This window comes from Carassius auratus, chromosome 46, assembly GCF_003368295.1.
Source record: "Carassius auratus strain Wakin chromosome 46, ASM336829v1, whole genome shotgun sequence".
Taxonomy (NCBI): domain Eukaryota; kingdom Metazoa; phylum Chordata; class Actinopteri; order Cypriniformes; family Cyprinidae; genus Carassius; species Carassius auratus.
Window position 1 is genome coordinate 4,881,636 of NC_039288.1, and position 22,331 is coordinate 4,903,966.

The window sequence follows — 22,331 nt, forward strand, 5'->3', positions numbered from 1 at the left end:
AGAATCTCTAACATTCAAACAGTGCGTGCTTGTTTAACACAACCTTTGTTTATCTCTTACTCTTGGTACAATGGAAGGACAAGAAAAGACTTTGATAAGCATCTTGACTTAGTGTACAAACTAGATCTCCAGCCAGATCTCTATTTATTCCTTCCCTTTCCACACTGCAGTTATGGACTTAAAAAAAGCTCAATGCTACAGTTATACACTGTTGTCATTTAATGGCTCTGAATGGACTTTTGTTCTGTTCACAGTGTGTATCTTGTGGAAGATCAGGAGGCACACTTCCCTGGAGAGTGGTTGTGATCTCAGGGTCAAGAATGAAGGGCACACGAGGGGCATGTGATTGTGCAGTGGAGTAGAAATAAGATTCTGCACAGCAGATGACCTACAGTAACCCATTCTGCCCTTTAAAAGCAAATATTCTGAATGGTATGCCAACCAAGCAGCCCTAAAATAGCATATATACCTCTCAGCAGTGCTTGTAAAAAGTGCATGTTTTAGAACTTACTTCAGCCTGATGACCACCACCAGTAAAATTTTCTATTAGATTGTAGAACAAAAATGACTGGCAGGAGTAATCCTCAGATGAAAAAGTGCAATATTTATTTATTTATTTTTAGTTGAATTTGTTTTACATTTTAAAATCTTGTGGCAGAGACAAGCTTCCAAATAATTCTGGAAATTGAGAATACTATATTTGAACTATTTCCCACTAGCAATTACAAAATAACAACACCTTGTATAGTATCCTATACCTGTATTCAGTAACCTTCCTAAGTACAGTGATGAAAAATAGTCTTTGTGTTAGATGTCGATGGGTGTGGGATTATTAGACCTGTTATGTGGATAAAATGCTTGTTATGGAAGAACTAAGAGAATTCTTTCAGAAGATCAGGACAGCATGACTGACGGATATATAAGGTGGAACGAGATCTTTGATTCGCTGCAGCTCAGGAGAGTTTATGCTATTTTGGTGATCTCAGAGGAGGATCTGAAGGGTGCTGAGGCTTTTTGATGTCATATTGTGGCAAACAAGGCAAATTAAAATATACATAACACTTGGCTAAAAATAGCGTTAGGGCCTGTTTATGAATGGCATGTTGTGATAGAATTGGTTTGAGTGGATAGAATAATAACAATTATCGGAGACGAAGAGAACAAAAAACAAAACAGCTTTTATTCCTTGCATATAAGGTTATTGGGTCAAATGCTATTTTTAAACAGCATTTCAGCGTCAATACATTGCCTCCAGCAGATCTACTTGGTATATATATATATATATATATATATATATATATATATATATATATATATATATATATATATATATATATATATATATATATATATATATATATATGAATAGGCTGTTTGAGATGCAATTTAACATTTATTTATAATTTAATTTAATTATTATTAGTAATTACATATACAAACATAGACATTTATCTTGTTTGGGTCAGTATTTTTTTTTAATACTTATATTCAGCAAGGATGTATTACATTTATTAAAAGAGACAGAAAACATTTATATATTTATATGAAACATATATATTTCAAATAAATGCTGATTTTTTTTTATTATGTACACAATTATTAAGTAGTAACTGTTTTTAACACTAATATTATTAATGTTTCCAGCAAACCAGCATATTAGAATGATTTCTGGATCATGTGACACTGAAGAATGGAGTGACCGCTGAAAATTCAGCTTTGCATCCCATGTATACAATATATTTTAAAATATATTCAAATAGAAAACAGTAAACTGATTGTAATAATATTTCACATTGTTATTGTTTTTTTTTTTTTTTTTTTTTTTTAAATGCAGCCTTGGTGAGACAAAAAACTAAATACATAATATATAATATTATTAAATAATAGGCTACAGTATTAGCTTGGCAGACAGTCTGAAAAAATAAAACAGCAACCTCCAGCTAAAGTAATATACAAATAAAGAATCTAATCAGTGTTTATTTGTTTGTATCATGCAATAATTATAATTGTATCATGCCTATTATTACCACTGCAACCTTTTATTACAGGATCAGTGCACTGAAAGCCCATAATATAGAGGTCTAGTTGTATGGGTCAGTACACACATCCCACCACATCATGCAGTTGTGTCAGCATGCAGCATGTCTAATTAGTGGTGCTTGTGAAAGCAAAGCATAAATATTGTTATCTCACACCCAAGGGTCTCTGGGTGCCCCCCAGGGGCCCCTGCCAAGTCTCAGCTCTGGCATGGTGCTGGGCTCTTTTGACTTTGGCTCACTGAAGCACTGCATTTGAATTAGTTAGGAATAGCAGTCAAAAACTCTCTCATATCCTGTATTAATGACTGAAAGTGCCACTGGTTTGAACAGACAAAGACAGCAGAGGCACAGCGCTAACACGAGCAGCCTGTGTGCGCAGCACATGTGTGCGGTGTGGACAGCAAGTGTCCACGTCCGTGCTATCGTTTGCTGAGTCAGGATGCACCCTCTCGCGCTTCTCTTTGTTTTCCTTTATATTCTTATCTCATTGACCCATGAGCTTTGACGTTTTGCACAAGTGACGTGTGGTTTCAGGGCTCAGATCGTGCCATGCGTCCCGGGAAGCGCCGGATCCCTGTTTACGGTGGAGTGTGAACTTCCTATAGCGCAGGATCCCCTTGATCCTTTCTGCCTGGATGTGAGTGTTTTTTAGACGGATCGTTGTGCACCTGACACTCTTTCACTTTTCAAGCGCGTGTTTAATTAATGAACCGTTCGCTTTTTCATTCTGCTGAGGGATTGTACCGTGTCCGACCTTCATTGCGGAAAACAGCCAGAGACTGATGTAAAAGCCCGCCGCTGAAGTACGTGCTCCCCGAGCCTTGATCCAGCGGACGGTTGTTGATCATGTAAGTATGCATCTGATTCTTGCTTTGCCATGACCGAAGCCCTTATAGCTCAAAATGGACAGTTATGCTACAGTACCATGACATAAAAATCAATGCACTAATTGTTACTGGGCATTGACACATTGGCATTTACACACAGGCTGCGTGTTGCAATAATAATATTAAGAACAATAATCTTATAAAATATATATATATATAAAATATATATATATATATACGAAAATTATAATAATATGTATACATGCAAATATTGCACTGGCTATAACATACATTTGCATACAAAATAGGCTGCGTGCATTAATAATTAGCACATAACTACAACAATCATATTAAAATACATATAAACAGAATATGGCATCATATAATGCATTTGGTCTCTTAATTGTACATGTCTTTGTATTTTGTCCTGGGCCCTGCATATTAAAATTGGCTTTCTACTCATGAAATAAATAAATAAATGCCATGTTTTACCATAAAAATGTATTGTCTTACCAACTGTATCCTACATTTTTAAAATAAATTAGATTCTTTTTTTTCATTTGCATTTTTAAATCATTACCTAACAGTGAAATACTACTACTAACAATAATACTTCTATTGCTTTATATATATATATATATATATATATATATATATATATATATATATATATATATATATATATATATATACATATACATATACATATATATATATTATACATACATATATATATGTATATATATATATATATATATATATATATATATATATATATATATATATATATATGTATATGTATATATATATATATATATATATATATATATATATATATATATATATATATGTATATATATATATATATATATATATATATACATATATATATATATATATATATATATATATATATATATATATATATATATATATATATATAATTTATTTATTTATTTTTGCTATAAAATTAAAGTAAATTACTGGTGACTATATTTTCCACTGATAACTGTATATTTCATTAACTGATAGAATATTAATATACAAATCAACAACAAAAATAAATCGAACTGTGAAGGCAATTCATTGTTTTTACTTGCAAAATCCATACATTTGACAGTATTTATAATAAAATTACACATTATGAAGTGTTGAACCAGTTACAGTTCTTACTGTATATGGAAAAGTAACTTACAGTAAAGCAGTTGAATGCAGCGGGCTGTGATTGCTTATATAAAGACAACTGGTTGGATTGTAATTGTAAACCATTAAAGGCTTTTCTATGTCCCTCAGGTCTGTCCACATAGTTGCCTTGGGTAGTGAGTATCCTGGGTGCGTCGGGCCTGGGGATGAGACAGCCGGCCCGGGACAGTTCCAAGGTGGCTTGTTGTGGAGTTACCTAGGCCACGGAGCTCGGGAATTGGATCCAAACTCGGTGACGCCATCAAGGCATCCCTTGAACCCTGCGTTTATGGAGTACCAGTCTAGAGTGTTCGGGGATGTCAGAGTGATGGTGCGGGATTGTCCTAGTTGGGTGAGTAACAGAGTGAATGAGAGAGGGATGATGGGATTCAAAAGCAGGATTAGGGTTTCTGCAGTGAAGACAGTTGTTTCCGCTTAATTGGAGGACTAAGAGGAATTTAGCTACGGCATTGATATCCATAAGCTGATTGGTGGAGCAGATGCTGAGCTACTGCGATATGCCTTCTGAAACATCCCAGGTTAAAACCCTTCGTTTTAATCGCAGGACCTTTTGGATAGTGACTGGGCGAGCGTGAGGAGTGTTGTGGAGCAGGCCGACATTGTGGTCATTAAGTATTCGGTCAACGACAAACTGGCCTTTCAGCAGGTCCGAAACGTCTACGCCCCAAGACTTCGCCCTCTTCTTCGGCACTGGGGTGTTCCTGTGATTCTGGTAGCCTTGGGGGCGAGGCTTAACGGTGAGATCTGATTGGCTGTTTCTGTTTTGCATTTGCTTAGTGTTCACTTCCGGTATTTTTCTCTTTTACAAAGTTTTAAAGAAAAATAAATGACTGTTAGCCTTCTGTAGTGCAGACTTAGAGATAATGGACTTAATGGAAACAATTTAACTAAACTGTGGTTAAAAATTGCCTGATGGTTTTGCTTATGGAATGTGTGTGCTTAAGTACTGTAAGCAGAGCAAAAAATGTCAAGTACTAATGATTTTTAGGATTATGCATAATTTAATCTTAATTACCTCATGCCAATCAAAGTATTAGACAGTAAAATTGACTTTTAAACTTTCCTTAAATGACTAAGAGCACCATTCACTTAATTTAAATGAATGAAAAATACAGGAACACTATGGAACTGTGGTGTTGAACTAGTTAACCATTACTGATCTTCAAAAGCAGCACAGCACATGAGAAGCTACTGACTTCAAGGAAAGGGAAAAAGTCTGATCGAACCGAGATTTGGTGCTCTTTTGATGTGCTGAGCGTGGTTGTGCCGTGAGCATTTTTTTTTTTTTTTTTTTTTTAATGAATATGCTCATAGGTAAACATTTATAGACTGAAAGCACTCAGAGCACAGATTTGGCTCCATTCACTGTAAAAGCGGCAGCTCTGTGCTCACAGTGTGACCTTTGAGATGTATAATTCATCAAGATGTGCTTCTATCCAGCTACATCATTTATCCCTGAAGGATAATGGAGGAGAAACGAACTTGATGGGTTTGTTCAAGACTTGCGTAATGGTTCTTGCCCGGAGTTTCTCAAATTAGATCTTGTGAGTTGATGAACAGTGACTTATTTATTAATTCATAAAAATGAAAATTCTAATAAAAACACTTACTAAAATACACATTCTATTTGTTTTTTATTTGAAATATTTTGTTTATCTGTCTGTCGTAATGATTAGAGAATGGCGAACATGTGATGTGTTGTTAAGTGACTGAAAAATGACAAATTCTTTGGTGGCGTAAAAAGAATTTTGCTTTAAATAAATGTATTTTTACGCACTGTGAGTGGTATGTGAAAAGCTCAATTTATTGTCATGGTGTTGATTTGCGCTTGCTAGTTGGTTGCTTACAGTTGGGGATTACATTTAGTCACTTGTAGCAAGTTTGTAGCACACACATTGCCGAACGAGTTATTCACAGAGTTTAAAGGGGCAGTTCACCCAAAATTAATATCTGTCATCATTTACTCACCCTTACGTCATTTCCAAACCTGTTTGACTTTCTTTTTTCTGTTGCTACTTTACATGCATGCAAATAATTTGTTTATAATCGGACTGATGGCTTATGTTAACACCTAATTTGATCTGATTTAAATTTCAACTGAAAGGGTGTAATAATGGGATCAACATTAAGCATGCAAACATTTGAACATTTAAAGTCTCTGGGCTCCAATGTTGTTTTCAAAATTTCTTCTTTTGGAGCTCCACAGAAGAAATAAAGACAGGTTTTTAAACAACATGAGGGTGAGTGAATAATGACCGAATTGTCTTTTTTAGGTGAACGATCCCTTTAGGCTGTAGACTTGAGGGTTTGTTTACTGCTAATACTCCTAAGTATGAGCAATACTAATGGGTTTGTGTCATGAGAATTAGAGTGTAAACATGGCCAAAGCACGCTCACACATACTCACGCGGTACATCTTTTTCCATTTCTCTAGGCTTTTTCTTTTATTGGCTACAGTGATTCATACCTCTTCTTGCCCATGCCCTCTTCACATCTCTTGCTTCCACTCTTCCATTCTCACTCCATCCATCTATCTCTCTCTATTTAGCTGTCTATTCTTGCTATCATTTTACTTGCTCTTCTGTTCCCTCAGGCATTCACCCTACTGGCCGGGCCAACTCTTCCTAACACACACACACACACACACACACACACACACACACACACACACACGTACATTGTTTTTATCCAGCTATTCCTGGTCTCTCATTCTGTCACTGCCACTCTTTTTCTGCCCGTTGCACACACACATACTGAGGTACGCTGGTATAAACTTGAGCTGGCATGTGTTATTACATAATATAGACTCAGATTTTGTCGCTCCATATGTCTGCCTGTTGACATCTCTCTGAATGTTATGCACTCTCTATCAGTACGAGTCGACATGTTTACATGCTTTATTTGGTCCCTTGCTCTACAAATGTCACTTGTATTGTGCATCAGTAATACGTTTGCATAAAAGTTGTAATAAATGGTTCCATGAAGAACCTTTAACACCCATGGGAACTTTCCATCACACAAAAGGTTCTTCTTTATAGTTGAAAAAGCTCTTTAGATTAATTAAATGTGGTTTACACTAAGAAAAATATGGTTCTGTGGATCTTCTGTGGCATCACTGTGAAAAATGCTTTTGGAATTTTTATTTTTAAGAATGGATCACATTTTTATTCTGTTTCCCACTGTCATCCTGTACAGATGAAGGCCCGCCGTGCACATGTCCACTGTGTGCATCCGACTGGAGCAGCTGTGTGCCCCACAGTGAGGGGCTCCAGCTGTCCAGGGACCTGGGGGCCACTTACCTGGAGCTGCCATCTCTAAACAACTTTTTTGTGGGTCGTTACTTTGGCAGTGTGGTAAGTGTCTCTTTTTCTCTTAAAGGGGGGGGGGGGGTGAAATGCTCGTTTTCACTCAATATCCTGTTAATCTTGAGTACCTATAGAGTAGTACTGCATCCTTCATAACTCCAAAAAGTCTTTAGTTTTATTATATTTATAAGAGAAAGATAGTCTGTACCGATTTTTCCCAAAAAACACGAGCGCCTGGAGGCGTGACGTGTGGGCGGAGCTAAAGAATCACAAGCGTGAGTAGGCTTTTTGCGTTGAGAGCGTTTGGAAGCTGTGACATTACCAGTGTTTGGAATACCGGCATTTAAAAGAACGGCGTTAGGTAACGACGTTATTTTTTCAGTAATGGGGTAATCTAACTAATTACTTTTCCCGTCGTTACAATGCCGTTACAATTACTGAAAGTTAAATGCGGTGCGTTACTATGCATTGATTTAATAAACTATGCAATCCGAACGCACCCCTGGCTCACACAGCGAGTGAGGAGGTGGGTTAATAACGATAAGTGATTATGATTAGCTAAGGCAGAGTCATATGTTTCATGGTAGCCAATCAGAGCCACTGTTTTTACACACATGCCGGTACACGCGCCAGCACCAGCAGCGCCAAACAAACACACACGCAACAGCACAGATTCGCAGCAGCAGCAGAAATGGCAAGTCAGGAGCAATCCGATGAAAAGTTTGCATTTTCAAATTTTCAAATTCATTGTGGTCAAAGGCAAGAACATGCATGTAATGTGTACATGTAATGTGTGACACACGCATCTAAAAAGCTAGTGGCCCAAGACCCTTTTCTTACAAAGATAATACTTGAAGTGCAGGATAAAACTCTTGCTGTCTTTTGACGTGCAATAAATATCAAAAGTTATGTACGAACACCTGTCTGTTCTACTCATTTCAACTGACTTGTGAAAACTGCTAAAAAAAAAAAAAAATGATTTGACATATAGCAACTTTATTTTTATTTTTTTAAGCTGTACATGTGGAAAGTGCAGTTTGATGACAACATCGCATGTTGTTTACTTGATGTGCTTACGCGCCGATAGCTAAGTTAACAACACAGAGATATTTGAAGCAGTTTTATTCACCGCATGTGGTTCCAACACACAATCGTGACCCTTTTTCGTTGGGACTGCATTATCCTTAAGAAATAAACAATGTGCAAATCCGGCGTCAAACTGGGTCTTGTTTGTAAAACAAGCATCCTCGAAATGCAGGGAACAAACAAAAACACTTGCACAACTCTGTTGATTCTCTGTAAAAATAAACTCCATCCACTGGTCCCTTAATGCTATTTTTTTTTTTTTTGGTAATCTGTGCTGGGTTGTCTTGCCCTGGCAACCAAAAACACACTTCTTTTGTGACAATTCGGTCTCTCGCTCTGATCAGTGAAGTCTGTTGTGCTCTCAGTGCTCTGCTATACGGGAGCGCGCGCTCTTCCGGCAGAAGTGCCCTTAGGACCCATATAAGGAAATTCCTCTCCATCTAATGTCACACAGAGCCATACTCGAAAAAAACTTTCCAAAACTTGTAACAAACCGGAACAAAACTTGGAACAAAAATACTCCTTCAAACGTACAACTTAATTTTTGAAACTTTGTCCATGTTTAGCATGGGAATCCAACTCTTTAACAGTGTAAAAAACTCAGTATCCATGAAATAGCATTTCACCCACTTTAATCATTGTTGAAAAAGTCTCATTATTATGCAGAAGAACTGTACTTGTGGTTTAGTGGTTCCGGGTTGGTAACCATAAGGTTAGAGGTTCAAACCCAGTGAGGGGTAATTTATAAACTCCATGCCTCAGGTGAAATATAAAACCCATCAGTCACCACTGAGATCTTGAGCCCCAGTCGCTCCAGGGAGAGTGTAAGAAGTGTACTATTTTGGATAAAAGCTTCTGCTAAATGGCTTATTAGATTTGAATTTTTAAGATTGTTTAAGCTCTCTTGACAGTATCTATCACATGCAATATGGTGACAGTAGTTTTCTCATCCTTAAACACGATCAAAAAAATTAGTGCTCAAAAGAGATGCTCATACTATGGACATCTATGTGGCAAGGCATTCTGGAAAGAAGGGTTCAATTAGTGCTAGATGAGGATGGAAACCTCAAAATATGCAGACGAAATATCAATGTTAATATAAATGTTGGTTGATAAATTTCCATAACGGGGAAGTCGTGTTGGTCGATAAATTTCCATAACGGGGAAGTCGAGTCTCGGGCCAGCAGGAATTGTGGGTGGGGGGAGTGCATGTACAGTGCTCTCTCCACCTTCAGTACCACGACTGAGGTGCTCTTGAGCAAGGCATCGAACCCTCAACTGCTCCCCAGGTGCCGCAGCATAAATGGGTGCCCACTGCTCCGGGTGTGTGTGTGTGTGTGTGCGTGCGTGCGTGTCCATTTCGGATGGGTTAAATGCAGAGCATGAATTCTGAGTATAGGTCACCATACTTGGCTGAATGTCACGTCACTTTTTTAAATTGGCAAATATCATTGTGGTGTATGAAATCATGCATTCCTGCAATTTAATGCTACCAATTAAGATTTGCAAAAAATTTAAAGAGCACATACTTTACACAATAATTTATGGAAGTCATAACAAGCTGTATTTAATATTATTTTTTCCCTTAATCTCAGTTTAATTTTCAATTTGATATAAAAAGTCATCTTTACTCAATTTTTCATGTTCTTCACATAACAAAGAGTTTTTTTGTTTTTTTTTGCGATATCATAGGACCCTTTATCCAACTCCTGTTGGGATCACTGTACTATTGCTGTTGACTAATAATAATTATTATTTTTTGATCTAATAAAAAGCAATATATGAAAACAGAAAATGTACACTATCCACTGACAAAGCTGTTTGTGGTTTTGAAACTCACTGGGTGGAATACTTTTATCAATCAGCCAATCTCGCCTCATAGACTTGCTTCACAAGTGCATAAATGCAACAGTGATTTTTGTTGTTAAATGTACAGAAATTGTAAAAAAAAAAAAAAAAAAAATTAAGATACAAACTTGTCTCTTTAAGTTACTGAAAGCTGTTGTAGTCCTAAAAACTCAATTTTGAATTTTCTTTTTCTAAACAGCCATAAATATGCCACCCTATTTGGTGTTGCTGTGGTTTGTGGTGTATTTGGATATTATTTACATGCTTGCCTTTGAATCTTCACGCAGCTGGAATACTTCATGATTCAGTGTCTAAAGCAGAAAGCCAAAGAACGGCCAGACAAACGGCGGGGTCACAGGCTTAACGAGCCCCGCCCCCCTCATTTGGACCAACCAGGTTAGTGGCTGATGAGATTTACCTTCATTATTATGTAAATGATATATCTAGTGTTTAAATTTGAGGGAGATTCACAAAAAGATTCTCATCCATCTTTCGACTGTTCCGTTTCCTTTCACACCTGCCTAATTTTGGCTAATCTCACTAATAACTAATTTCTCAGCCATTGGATCTTAATCTCTGCAAAGCACTCGGGCACAAATATGCATATTAATCAGTGGCTGAGTCTATGGACTCATCTGCCATTAAGATAAAAGTATTGACTGCTAAAGGCAGGAAGGATTCTATGCAAGATGAGCACTGCTGTGAGCACTGACACTTAAAACGAGAAGCCAAAGATTTCTGTAGTTTGTTGGTGTGGCTCCAGCATCACTTAGGCTCTTTTTATAGCGCACAGCCCATAAAATATGAAGAGGATTGAATGCTTGGAAACCATTGGTGTGGCCTCAAATGAATGGTTATGGAGTACATAAAGTACAGCAGTAATATTTGAAAAATGTGCCTTTAATATAGACATGATGAATAAACAACATCTGTTTGTGTGCTTGTTCTATTTCTTTTTAACGCCTGGTGTTACTGTGGCCTTCCCATAATCCTCTTCTCCAAATTTGGTATTTGCTTTCACTTTTCTCACTGCTCCCGTCTTATTACTGTATCCCTTACTCATCCCGTCTCCTCTGCTTTGCTCGTCTCATCATTCTCTTTCTCCACCTTGTTTCTTTCCCTTACCCATCCTCCTCCTCTGTTTAGCTCTCTTGTTTCACCCTTTCTCTTATCCATTTCGTTTATCTTTCTCTCCCTCACAACCCTTTGTACTCCCAGAGCATTCCCTACAGAAAACAACAATCACAGGTTAGGTCTTTTTAATATCACAGTTGTTTCTCCTAGAGAACATCGAAGTTAAATAGAGCCATCAGCAATATTGAACACCTGCAAGGATGCATACTTTAAAAATACACTGGAAATAGTTTTAGAGTAAATGTTACAGCATACTATAATTTAGAATTATTTTGAGAATATTTGAATTTTAATAATTCAGAGAGCACTGGAAATCATATGGCATCCAAATATTTTTATTTTGTATTTTTATAATAAAAATTATAATTTTTTTCAGCGCGTCTTCCCCCGGTGAGAGTGGAGGAGTCCACCTTCTCTCAGGACTTGCAGTGGCTCCTCGAACGCGGCGTTCAGTTCGCTGATGTGGCGTTCTACGCCGGGGATTCTGGGAAGGAGCTGGGCTGGGCGCACTCGTCCGTTCTGTGTACCGTAAGCCCATACTTCAGACAGCTGCTGGTGGGACGGCAGGCCTGGGAAAGACCCGTTTCACGCTGCACGTGCAGGGACAGAGACGGCCCCCACTCACTTTTGTCCACCTGGGACGGAGGCATAGATGATCTACCCAGAGCAGACGGACACCCTGCTGGACACCTCTCACGGCTGGTTGTGAAGGACCCACTGCTCTGTTTATGCCTGTGGGAGACGTTAATGTTTCTCTACAGAGGTGAGAGAGAACGTGTGCTGCTTGCAGTATTGCGACTGATGTTGTTCAAGGCAACTGCTGTTGGATAAAGGGCACAATATATTGGCGTTTATGGCTTTTTCTTTCCATTAGAAAGAAAAATCACAGATGAGATCTTTAGAAAAAATGACATTAAAGTAAATGGAGACCTTTACTTAAGCAAAGGAAAGAAAGAAACTAATAATCATATAAAACATAAAACATTTGTAATATTTACAAAAAAAATATATATATATATATATATACAAATTTAATATTTGTAATACTTTTTAAATATTTAGGTTTATTTTTATTCGTAACCTAATTCCCCTGAGCTATGAAAAAAAGACACTGCAATCATTATATAAATTATATTTTATATATATATTTAAATGTTTAGTTTTATTTTATTTTCTGAGATCCTAGTAAAAGCTAGTATTCATATCAAAATATTCTAAATATGTTTTATTTATTTTATTTTTATCTAATTAATTTTTTAAGCTGAGGATCCAGTTATGAACGAGCAAATTTCCTGTAGATAGAGCTTCTTTTATTGCTGGTGTGCCAGCAGATTTTCTGTTTCCATTAAGAATTCTGTCACAACCGTGAATATGAAGCGAGATTAGCATTATTGAATGCAACGGTTTGAAAATGCTTCCTCAGTTCTGCTGGTTAGGCGTCTCAATTGAGTTACGGATTTTTTTCCTTCACCCATTCATTGCCTTATCTCTTCAGCTCTGCAATTGTGTTTTCTTTTGTGTTTAAAATGAAGGATTTTTATAGGACGGTTTCGTAATTTAAATGGTTTTAGTCTGGAGGCTGTTTGTTTGTGTCCAAGGCCTGGGTGATTTATGCTTCTCTACACGTGCATGTATGACGGCAGTCCACCCTGTAGCTGTAGGGCTGATTACCATGCTTGGGAGGACAGAGAGATCTGTGTGTGTGTGTGTGTGTGTGTGTGTGCGCGTCTGCTTGTTCTAACTGTACATGCATATGAAGCAACATAAGATAGAAAAACCAGAAGATATGATGTACAATATTTATGCCGTTAAAACATTTTGAATTTATGGTTATAAAGTGCTGAATCTCACAAAACATCTCAGTAAGTCATGTTATAATTTACCCCCAAATAAAAATAAATAATTATGTTAATAAAATGTTGATTGTTTTTGGATCATTAAGATTTTTTTTTTTGCATTGTGGCATTATTTTCATGTCAGTTAAGCACCTTCTCCTCTCAAATTCTCGTTACCGTAATACAATGCAATACAAACAAACAATTAATAAAACAAACAAACATTGTCTCCTTAAAATCAAAGAAAATCATGTTTTGCTTAAGTTTTTATTGCAATTAAGTATTTTTCTCCCTATGCATTACCATACTGCAATCAATGATTATCATTTAAATCGTAAAATCTTTACATTTTATCATAGCATTTGTTAAACTGCCTTCATTTTATGCTGATTTAAAATTAATTGTATCAAAGTAATTTACAGTACAGATTCTAACCACACTCACCACCACTGAGAATAATGGTAATAACAAAAAAAGAAAAAGAAAAAAAGCATCCTATCATATTACGGTAATGAGTATTGCATGCAGTAATTTTTTGTTTATTTTGGCAGCTATAATACTGATACCTAGGGGTGTGAAAGCAGCATCACACAAGCAAACTTTCAGTTACTGATGCTGTTGTAGAAATGCGTTGCTATTCAAATCAGCCATATTTCATTTATTAGAAGTTTAATATACAGTATTGTTCAAAATAATAGCAGTACAATGTGACTAACCAGAATAATCAAGGTTTTTCGTATATTTTTTTATTGCTACGTGGCAAACAAGTTACCAGTAGGTTCAGTAGATTCTCAGAAAACAAATGAGACCCAGCATTCATGATATGCACGCTCTTAAGGCTGTGCAATTGGGCAATTAGTTGAATTAGTTGAAAGGGGTGTGTTCAAAAAAATAGCAGTGTGGCATTCAATCACTGAGGTCATCAATTTTGTGAAGAAACAGGTGTGAATCAGGAGGCCCCTATTTAAGGATGAAGCCAACACTTGTTGAACATGCATTTGAAAGCTGAGGAAAATGGGTCGTTCAAGACATTGTTCAGAAGAACAGCGTACTTTGATTAAAAAGTTGATTAGAGAGGGGAAAACCTATAAAGAGGTGCAAAAAATGATAGGCTGTTCAGCTAAAATGATCTCCAATGCCTTAAAATGGAGAGCAAAACCAGAGAGACGTGGAAGAAAACGGAAGACAACCATCAAAATGGATAGAAGAATAACCAGAATGGCAAAGGCTCAGCCAATGATCACCTCCAGGATGATCAAAGACAGTCTGGAGTTACCTGTAAGTACTGTGACAGTTAGAAGACGTCTGTGTGAAGCTAATCTATTTTCAAGAATCCCCCGCAAAGTCCCTCTGTTAAAAAAAAGGCATGTGCAGAAGAGGTTACAATTTGCCAAAGAACACATCAACTGGCCTAAAGAGAAATGGAGGAACATTTTGTGGACTGATGAGAGTAAAATTGTTCTTTTTGGGTCCAAGGACCACAGGCAGTTTGTGAGACGACCCCCAAACTCTGAATTCAAGCCACAGTACACAGTGAAGAAAGTGAAGCATGGAGGTGCAAGCATCATGATATGGGCATGTTTCTCCTACTATGGTGTTGTGCCTATTTATCGCATACCAGGGATCATGGATCAGTTTGCATATGTTAAAATACTTGAAGAGGTCATGTTGCCCTATGCTGAAGAGGACATGCCCTTGAAATGGTTGTTTCAACAAGACAATGACCCAAAACACACTAGTAAACGGGCAAAGTCTTGGTTCCAAACCAACAAAATGAATGTTATGGAGTGGCCAGCCCAATCTCCAGACCTTAATCCAATTGAGAACTTGTGGGGTGATATCAAAAATGCTGTTTCTGAAGCAAAACCAAGAAATGTGAATGAATTGTGGAATGTTGTTAAAGAATCATGGAGTGGAATAACAGCTGAGAGGTGCCACAAGTTGGTTGACTCCATGCTACACAGATGTCAAGCAGTTTTAAAAAACTGTGGTCATACAACTAAATATTAGTTTAGTGATTCACAGGATTGCTAAATCCCAGAAAAAAAAAATGTTTGTACAAAATAGTTTTGAGTTTGTACAGTCAAAGGTAGACACTGCAATTTTTTTGAACACACCCCTTTCAACTAATTGCCCAATTGCACAGCCTTAAGAGCGTGCATATCATGAATGCTGGGTCTTGTTTGTTTTCTGACAATCTACTGAACCTACTGGTAACTTGTTTGCCACGTAGCAATAAAAAATATACTAAAAACCTTGATTATTCTGGTTAGTCACATTGTACTGCTATTATTTTGAACAATACTGTATATAGGAGTTTAACATTCCTTATATTAAGGGGGTTACTATGTGATCTCAACATGGCAGCTGCCATGAGCTAACATGCGCCATATAAATTGGAACACACAATTGTGATTCTATGCTTGTATTAGCCTACCATAACATTCCTCATCAGGAATATTACATCCGTTTTCCCATTCTTTGGGAACTCTGATGCAAAATGGGGGCTGGAAGGATGGGCATGGATCTCAATCAGGGGTTCAGTCAGGGCTTTAACAGTCCAGGAAACAGGACTGGATATTATTGAACTCATTTATCAGAGAGAGGTCATGCTCAGAAGGTGAGAAGGTGAGGCCCATACTGATGAGATCCTCTCAGCCGCTGCTGATATATAGTGTGATTTTTCCAGAGGCCATTTTCCTGCCGTGAGTCAAGGGCAGTCTTTAAATTAACGTTAATGATGCACGGAAACTCATTGTGCATGGTTCTTTCGGCTCAAATCCCACTCGGTTTGGGTCTAGACAGATTTATGAATGAGGCCGAGTTAATATCAAATCAACTGAACTGTGACGGATGAACATTTTTATGTGACAGGATCTGTGGAAACTATGTCTTTACTATTAAATAACACAAGCTTAAACGCATTTTCTAAGCTGCCACCAAGAAAGCTTGATTCTTGTGGAAAACCGCTGTTTCCGCCACCTTTTTTTGTGGCCTTTTGTATCCCGGTATAGTTCACGGAGACGAGAAAGCTGAGAAAAGGCTCAGACAACCTTGTTTTTAGAGATTTACTCCACAGCCAGCCGGACAGCCAGTTAATGCATGTGCGAGCAGGATGCGTTCACGGGTCAGTGCGTGTTGGTGATGTCTATTTTTTCCGCAGGGGCCTGGGAATGGGAATACTTGGAGGAAGCCATTGCTGAAAAACTGAAGAACCCTTTGGCCGTGGCCCAGTTGATGGACAGGATACGCTCATTCGTTGGGAGAGAAAAGGTATACCTCTGACAGACAGGAGGCGCTCTGATTATAAAACTGAACTGTGCAAAATTTGCATTGCTGACCTGATTTCTCAATTCTAAATGCTACATTATTAACATTATTCATCGCCACAGATTGCTCACTGCAGTGTTAATTCGTTCTGGTTGCAGGCCCCCAGGGACACACCCACAGCCCGCTCTCAACAAGGTCCTCTGACACTAGGAAGCCTCTTCAATTCCCCTCTATACTCTGATGTCATCTTCATGGTGCAAGGCAAGGGTCGATGCTAACCCTGCATGTGCATGGACATGTACACAAACAATGATGCATTGATTCAGAGTGCTCAAAGGCGGCAAGCACAAGGGAAGGGCTTGTGTTTGAGTCAGAGCTCCTCTGTAATGCTTGACCCCTTGGGTGTGTTTAAGAGGTCAGCTGTGATTCTGCTTTCAGGAAGCGTGCTGCCAGCACACAGAGCTGTACTTGTGGCCCGTTGTGATGTTATGGCTGCCATGTTCAGTGGGAAGTACGCAGAGGCACGAAGTCGTGTGGTGCCAATCCATGGAGTCTCATCCGATACCTTTCTAGCTTTCCTGGAGTACCTCTACACTGACACCTGCTGTCCAGGTGAGAACGAGGCTTTCAAGGCTTTTAAAGTAGGAGTTTAACTTTAAGCTTGACACACCTGAACCAGCTGATCAAGGTCTTCAGACTCACTAGAAACTTCCAGGCAAGAGTGGAACTGGTTGGAGAAAAACCAGGAGCAGGATTAGACAACTCTGCTTTAAAGGGTTAACAGTATAAATTGTAAACACCCTCACCGCCATGTCATTCCAAACCGTCAATGTCTTTCTTCCGTTGAACAAAATAAGTTATTTTTGAAGAACTTTCCAAAACAACATCAAACCGCACTGACTTTTTTTTTGGAACAACATGAAGACGTGTCACTGATTACAGAGGTTTAATTTTTAGGCGAACTATCCCTTTAAATGCTCTTAGTTCTGGTCCCAGATGCGGATTGGTCAATAGAGTGCTTATAAATTATATAATACACTGTTTAATCTAGCAATAATTTGTAAGAGAAAAGCCATTGTCTGAGTATCAAATGATGTTTTAGAAAGAATGACACATCTTCCCTGAAAAACCGGGAATTTTCCAAGAATTTACTTGGTTACTCACCTGATATCTCAGTTATAAATGATAACAAGTACTAAAAGCATTCATGGGTGAACTATCCTTTTAATTAATTAGCTTCATAAAATAGTGTTTTATTGAAAACTTACATAAATGTTCAAATGTTTGGGGTCAGTAAGACTTTTAAGTGTTTTTGAAAGAAGTATCTTATGCTCACCAAAGCTGTATTTAGTTGATGAAATATTGTGAAATATTATTACAATTTAAAATAACTGCTTTCTAATTTAATATATTTTAATCATATATTCCTGTGATGTCAAAGCAGCAATTATTATTTTTTTCTTATTAGGTTATAATATTAATATTTGCAATATGAAGTGAGAAAGGGTTCTTCTGTGTGTTGTGCCAAACAATGACCTTTTATATTCACTGTAAAGTGCAACATAATCCGGATGTTTCAATCATTATGACATGTAGTGATTCAAGGAAGGTTTAGTATGTCAGATTGCTTCACTCATTCTGTCAATCAATGTGATGGATGCATTGTCGTTCATATTGAAGAGAAAAGATGCTAATAAAGATTGAGCTGGATTGGCATTGGGTGAACATGAACTGAGGTTGATGGAGGGTGAAACAGGACGTCATTGACAGTGCTGTGTGTCTGTGTGTTCAGCCAGTGTGCTGCAGGCCATGGCCGTGCTCGTCTGCGCAGAGATGTACCAGGTGAAACGGCTGCAGCACCTGTGTGAGGTGTGTGTCTGCGCGTATCTTCAGAGTATGCCCAGTCGAGAGCTAGCGTCTATGGGCATCAGCGTGATTCGCTTACTGAAGAAAGCAAAGGTGAGTCTTTACACCTCTATGTCAGCAGGGGTGTGTTTAATTACTTTTTATTTGATGGAGGTTTATTTCCTTTGCTTTGAGTGCTTTGGACCCATAAGATCACAAGAGAATACTGCTAACAGTTAAATATATATATATTCCCCATATTGCCTATTAAAAAAAATAGTATGTGAACCAGTATGCAAAGATATATTTTTCAGACTGTTATATACTGTTCAAACATTTGAGGTTGGTAAGGTTTGTAATTTTTTTTTCAGTTTGTGCTGACCAATGCTGAATTAAATTGATCTAAAATAGAGTAAAAATAGTAATTTTGGGAAATATTATTACAATTTAATATAATGTTTTCTTTTTTCATATATTTTAAAATATTCTATTGACAGCAAAGCAGCAATTACTCCAGTATTCAGTGTCTTCAGAAATAATACAAATATTGATTTGCTACTCAAGAAACTTTATTTAAATGTTTTATTATTATAATCAATGTTGAAAACGGCTTAATATTTTTGACGGAAACTGTGGTTAATTTTTTTCAGGATTCTATGATGAATAGAAAGTTCAAAAGGTCATTGTTAACGATCAATAAGATTATTGTTATTGTAGTTTTATTTATACACTTTCGTTGTTTTTATTAATTAGCTGTAATCTTCATATATATATATATAATTATTTTAAAATTTTAGTTAGTTTTATTAATTTTACATAGTTTTGTCTTTTTTTTTTTTGCTTTTGGGTAGCTGCCGAAGCAATTTCAGATTTTTTTTACACGTTTTTCCATATATTATTTATATATTTTTCAATTACTGATTTTTTTAAATATATATAGTTTTAGTTAACAAAAACAGCATTGTATACTACACATTCGAGTAACCGTAATAAATCATAGTTTTTTGTTCCATTCATACCAAACATCTGCTTACAAAATTGTAAAAAATTGTGTAAGTGCAGTAGTATACTAACCCAAAAGACATGTTGCTCGAAGATTTGAATGGGGGAAAAATGCAACGCTCAATATGGCCGCTCAGTCGCAGGAAGCCCCGCCTTCTGAATGAAAGAGCCAATCACTAATCGGTAAACAGTCAGCATGCTGAGGTGTGCGCTCATGTCTGCGTTTGTTCACTGGCTGATCTAGCCTGAAAACGATATTTGAACAAAAGTAACAACATTTAATGCAACGTTGTTGTCAGATTTCTTTGGTGATTTCAAATATGAAATTTAATCGCAAGCTAACAGTTTTGGAGAATTTGATGTTCTCTTGCACGCCCCAGAGGCGTTTCAAAGATGGCCGCCAAGTGACATTACATGTGTTTAAAGGACTTTGTTAATAGTCTCTAACATTCTATCTAATCTCATGTTCACGGTCTCTCTCATCACAGTGTCACAACGCTGACCAGCTATATGTATGGCTCCTCCATTTCATTGCCAATAACTACCTGATCTTCAGCCACAAGCCTGACTTCCTAGAGCTATCAGGTGAGAAGTCCACTTGACCACCTGGAAAGCATGTTCAAGCACATTAAATCACACGGACACACACACACACACACACACACAATCGTCTCTAACTATGACAAAATCCTGTTCCCAACACCCTGAGAGCACTTCTAACAGCTGGTGCTACACATAAGCCCATGCAAATCACTACCGGCTTCTGTTAAAGCTTTATGCTGGAACACTGAGAGCAAATGAAAGGTCACTTTTGAAATGAATGGATCATCATCACAACTAATTAGCACGTCCTGTCCTTCCACACGCACCTGGAGAATAAATAAAATAAGTGTCACCTCATGAATTGTGTATTTGAGAGTCAATGAATGGAACGAGCAAACCGTGACAGGAACATTTTTAATTTTTCATTAAGCTCCCTTCAGTTTTTTTAAGATGAACTTCTAATTTGTAATCTTTTGTTAAAATACATTCAGTGTGCAACACATTTAGAGACAATTACATTACTTGTAGCCCATATTTCAATTGAAGAACAAGATAAAGAAAAATCCGGTGGACGTATATAATGCTTTGTTTAGATGCACTGACATTCAGCAGAAGGGAATGTTGTAACAAGTCCCAATCATGCTTTTTTTGACAGACGAGGAGCGCGAGCAGGTGGAGCGTCTGCGCTGGCCCTCCAGAGGTTACCTACAGGAGCTCAGCGAGTACCAGCAACGTAGGCGGCAGATCCGCAAGTCTCGCTGCAGCATCATGTGACCCTTACTGGACGCCCTGCGGACCGGAAGGGAGGGCGAAACACAGAGGATGCAAATTGGAGATTTATTCAAATACAGGATGAAAGAGACCTTTGTTTGACCTCTGGGTTGGTGGTGGATTCTGATGTACCCTATTCACCCGAACACTGACCTCTGACACTGTGATATTGAGCAGACAGCTGTGAATTCTCACTGGTGGATTCTATGCGCCGGTACTCTTCTAATGTGGATAATACCATACGAACGATTACGCCTGATTGGTGCAATAAACTTCCTCTGCGATGGATTAACCCCAAAGTATTAAACAGGGTAGGGTCGATCTTATACTCTCTCCAGAGATTGATATATCACTGTCATGTTCAGCCATGTTATGTCATGGTGAGATTTCTTTCGTTCTGAATTCAGTGGTTACTCCGGGCAATATGACTTGACTAAATTTCAAATATGTATTTTCCCCCCATGAGATTAATTTCATGCAACTATTTTTGTAACATGTACATCTGAGATTTTTATTTCAACTAATAACGTCCAAAGTACGCATCCAGCATGTGGATCGCCTCTTAGTGAAGTTGGTATGGTCGACGTAGAGCCGATTCTGGCTGTCTTTAGTTTAATCCAGTTATGTGGGCCCTCATCTCATGCTGAATAAAGACATTTTAGAAGGATGTGTGTTTGTTCGGAGAGTCTGTGGCTTAAATCTAAACCATACAAAGTCATACAATAGCATACAATTGTTTGAAACATGTATCATTACATAAGGCCTTCTGTTTAACCCATACATACTGCACAGTATTTAATTAGTAAGCTAGTATTTCATTCAATTAAATTTTAGGGGCATCATCTTTGTGTAAAAATGCTGTATCTTTAGCAGTCCAATCAACAGAGTACAGTAAAAGATGTTAAAATGCACAGATTATTCATTACACTGAAAATAGACGCTCGAGCACATATTGCATCAGGATGTGTGTTTGCTCTGAGAGACTTTGGCTTAAATCTAAACCTGTGGTTCTCAAGAGGTGGATCGTGACCCAAAAATGAATCACAAGTCTGTTTTAATATGGTCATTGATGATGGGAAAAGCAATGACACTGCAGATGAAAACTATGTAGGATAACAGACAACATAAGCCAAACATGGTTATATAGTTAAGTGAAATTGTGTTCCTTGAACTACAAAAAAATAAATACATAGAATAAAACAGAAGTCAACTAGTTGCCAAAAAGCAACATTTCTCATTTTAATGTTGTTTACCTCAAGTAAAATAACTAAAGCACTGAAATAAAGTCTACAGTACACACACACTCACACACACACACACACACACACACATATATATATATATATATATATATATATATATATACACAATTCATATGGAGTATGTACTAATGAGCGGCTGATCTGAATCAAGTGTGTTTGATTAATGGGACATGGAAAATATGCATTGTTGGGGGGCCACCAATAATTTGGTTGAAAACCACTTACGATGGTGCAAACCAATAGGATTCGACTGTGGACCTTGAGAGCGCATTGCATTGGTTGGGTTAATGAACCGGTACGCCCTATTCACTTTGAACAGGTTTTTGGAGCCGGAACGGCACTCAACGAAACTTATCATACA

The 22,331-nt window shown here is 37.5% G+C and overlaps 1 protein-coding gene across 2 annotated transcripts; it reads left to right on the plus strand.

Moving 5' to 3' along the window:
• The first annotated feature begins 1,949 nt into the window (after positions 1-1,949).
• On the plus strand, positions 1,950-21,375 carry LOC113063920 (rho-related BTB domain-containing protein 3-like). Of its 2 annotated transcripts, XM_026234353.1 has the most exons (13): positions 1,950-2,676; positions 2,775-2,887; positions 4,160-4,400; positions 4,614-4,806; positions 7,265-7,422; positions 10,596-10,704; positions 11,819-12,205; positions 16,441-16,550; positions 16,706-16,808; positions 16,986-17,159; positions 18,340-18,506; positions 19,883-19,979; positions 20,593-21,375. In XM_026234353.1, coding segments are annotated over exons 2-13 (1,860 nt in total). In that variant the 5' UTR covers positions 1,950-2,676; positions 2,775-2,885; the 3' UTR covers positions 20,712-21,375. The 2 variants fall into 2 exon arrangements, with proteins under 2 accessions (XP_026090138.1, XP_026090137.1); XM_026234352.1 differs by having other exon boundaries at positions 1,950-2,887.
• Positions 21,376-22,331: the final 956 nt, after the last annotated feature.

Bases quoted from the DNA above. Each gene is read 5' to 3' on its own strand.
- LOC113063920 (XM_026234352.1), top strand. The intron at 16,809-16,985 runs GCAAGGGTCGAT...TTCTGCTTTCAG, and splicing joins TGTCATCTTCATGGTGCAAG to GAAGCGTGCTGCCAGCACAC. The intron at 17,160-18,339 runs GTGAGAACGAGG...CTGTGTGTTCAG, and splicing joins CACTGACACCTGCTGTCCAG to CCAGTGTGCTGCAGGCCATG.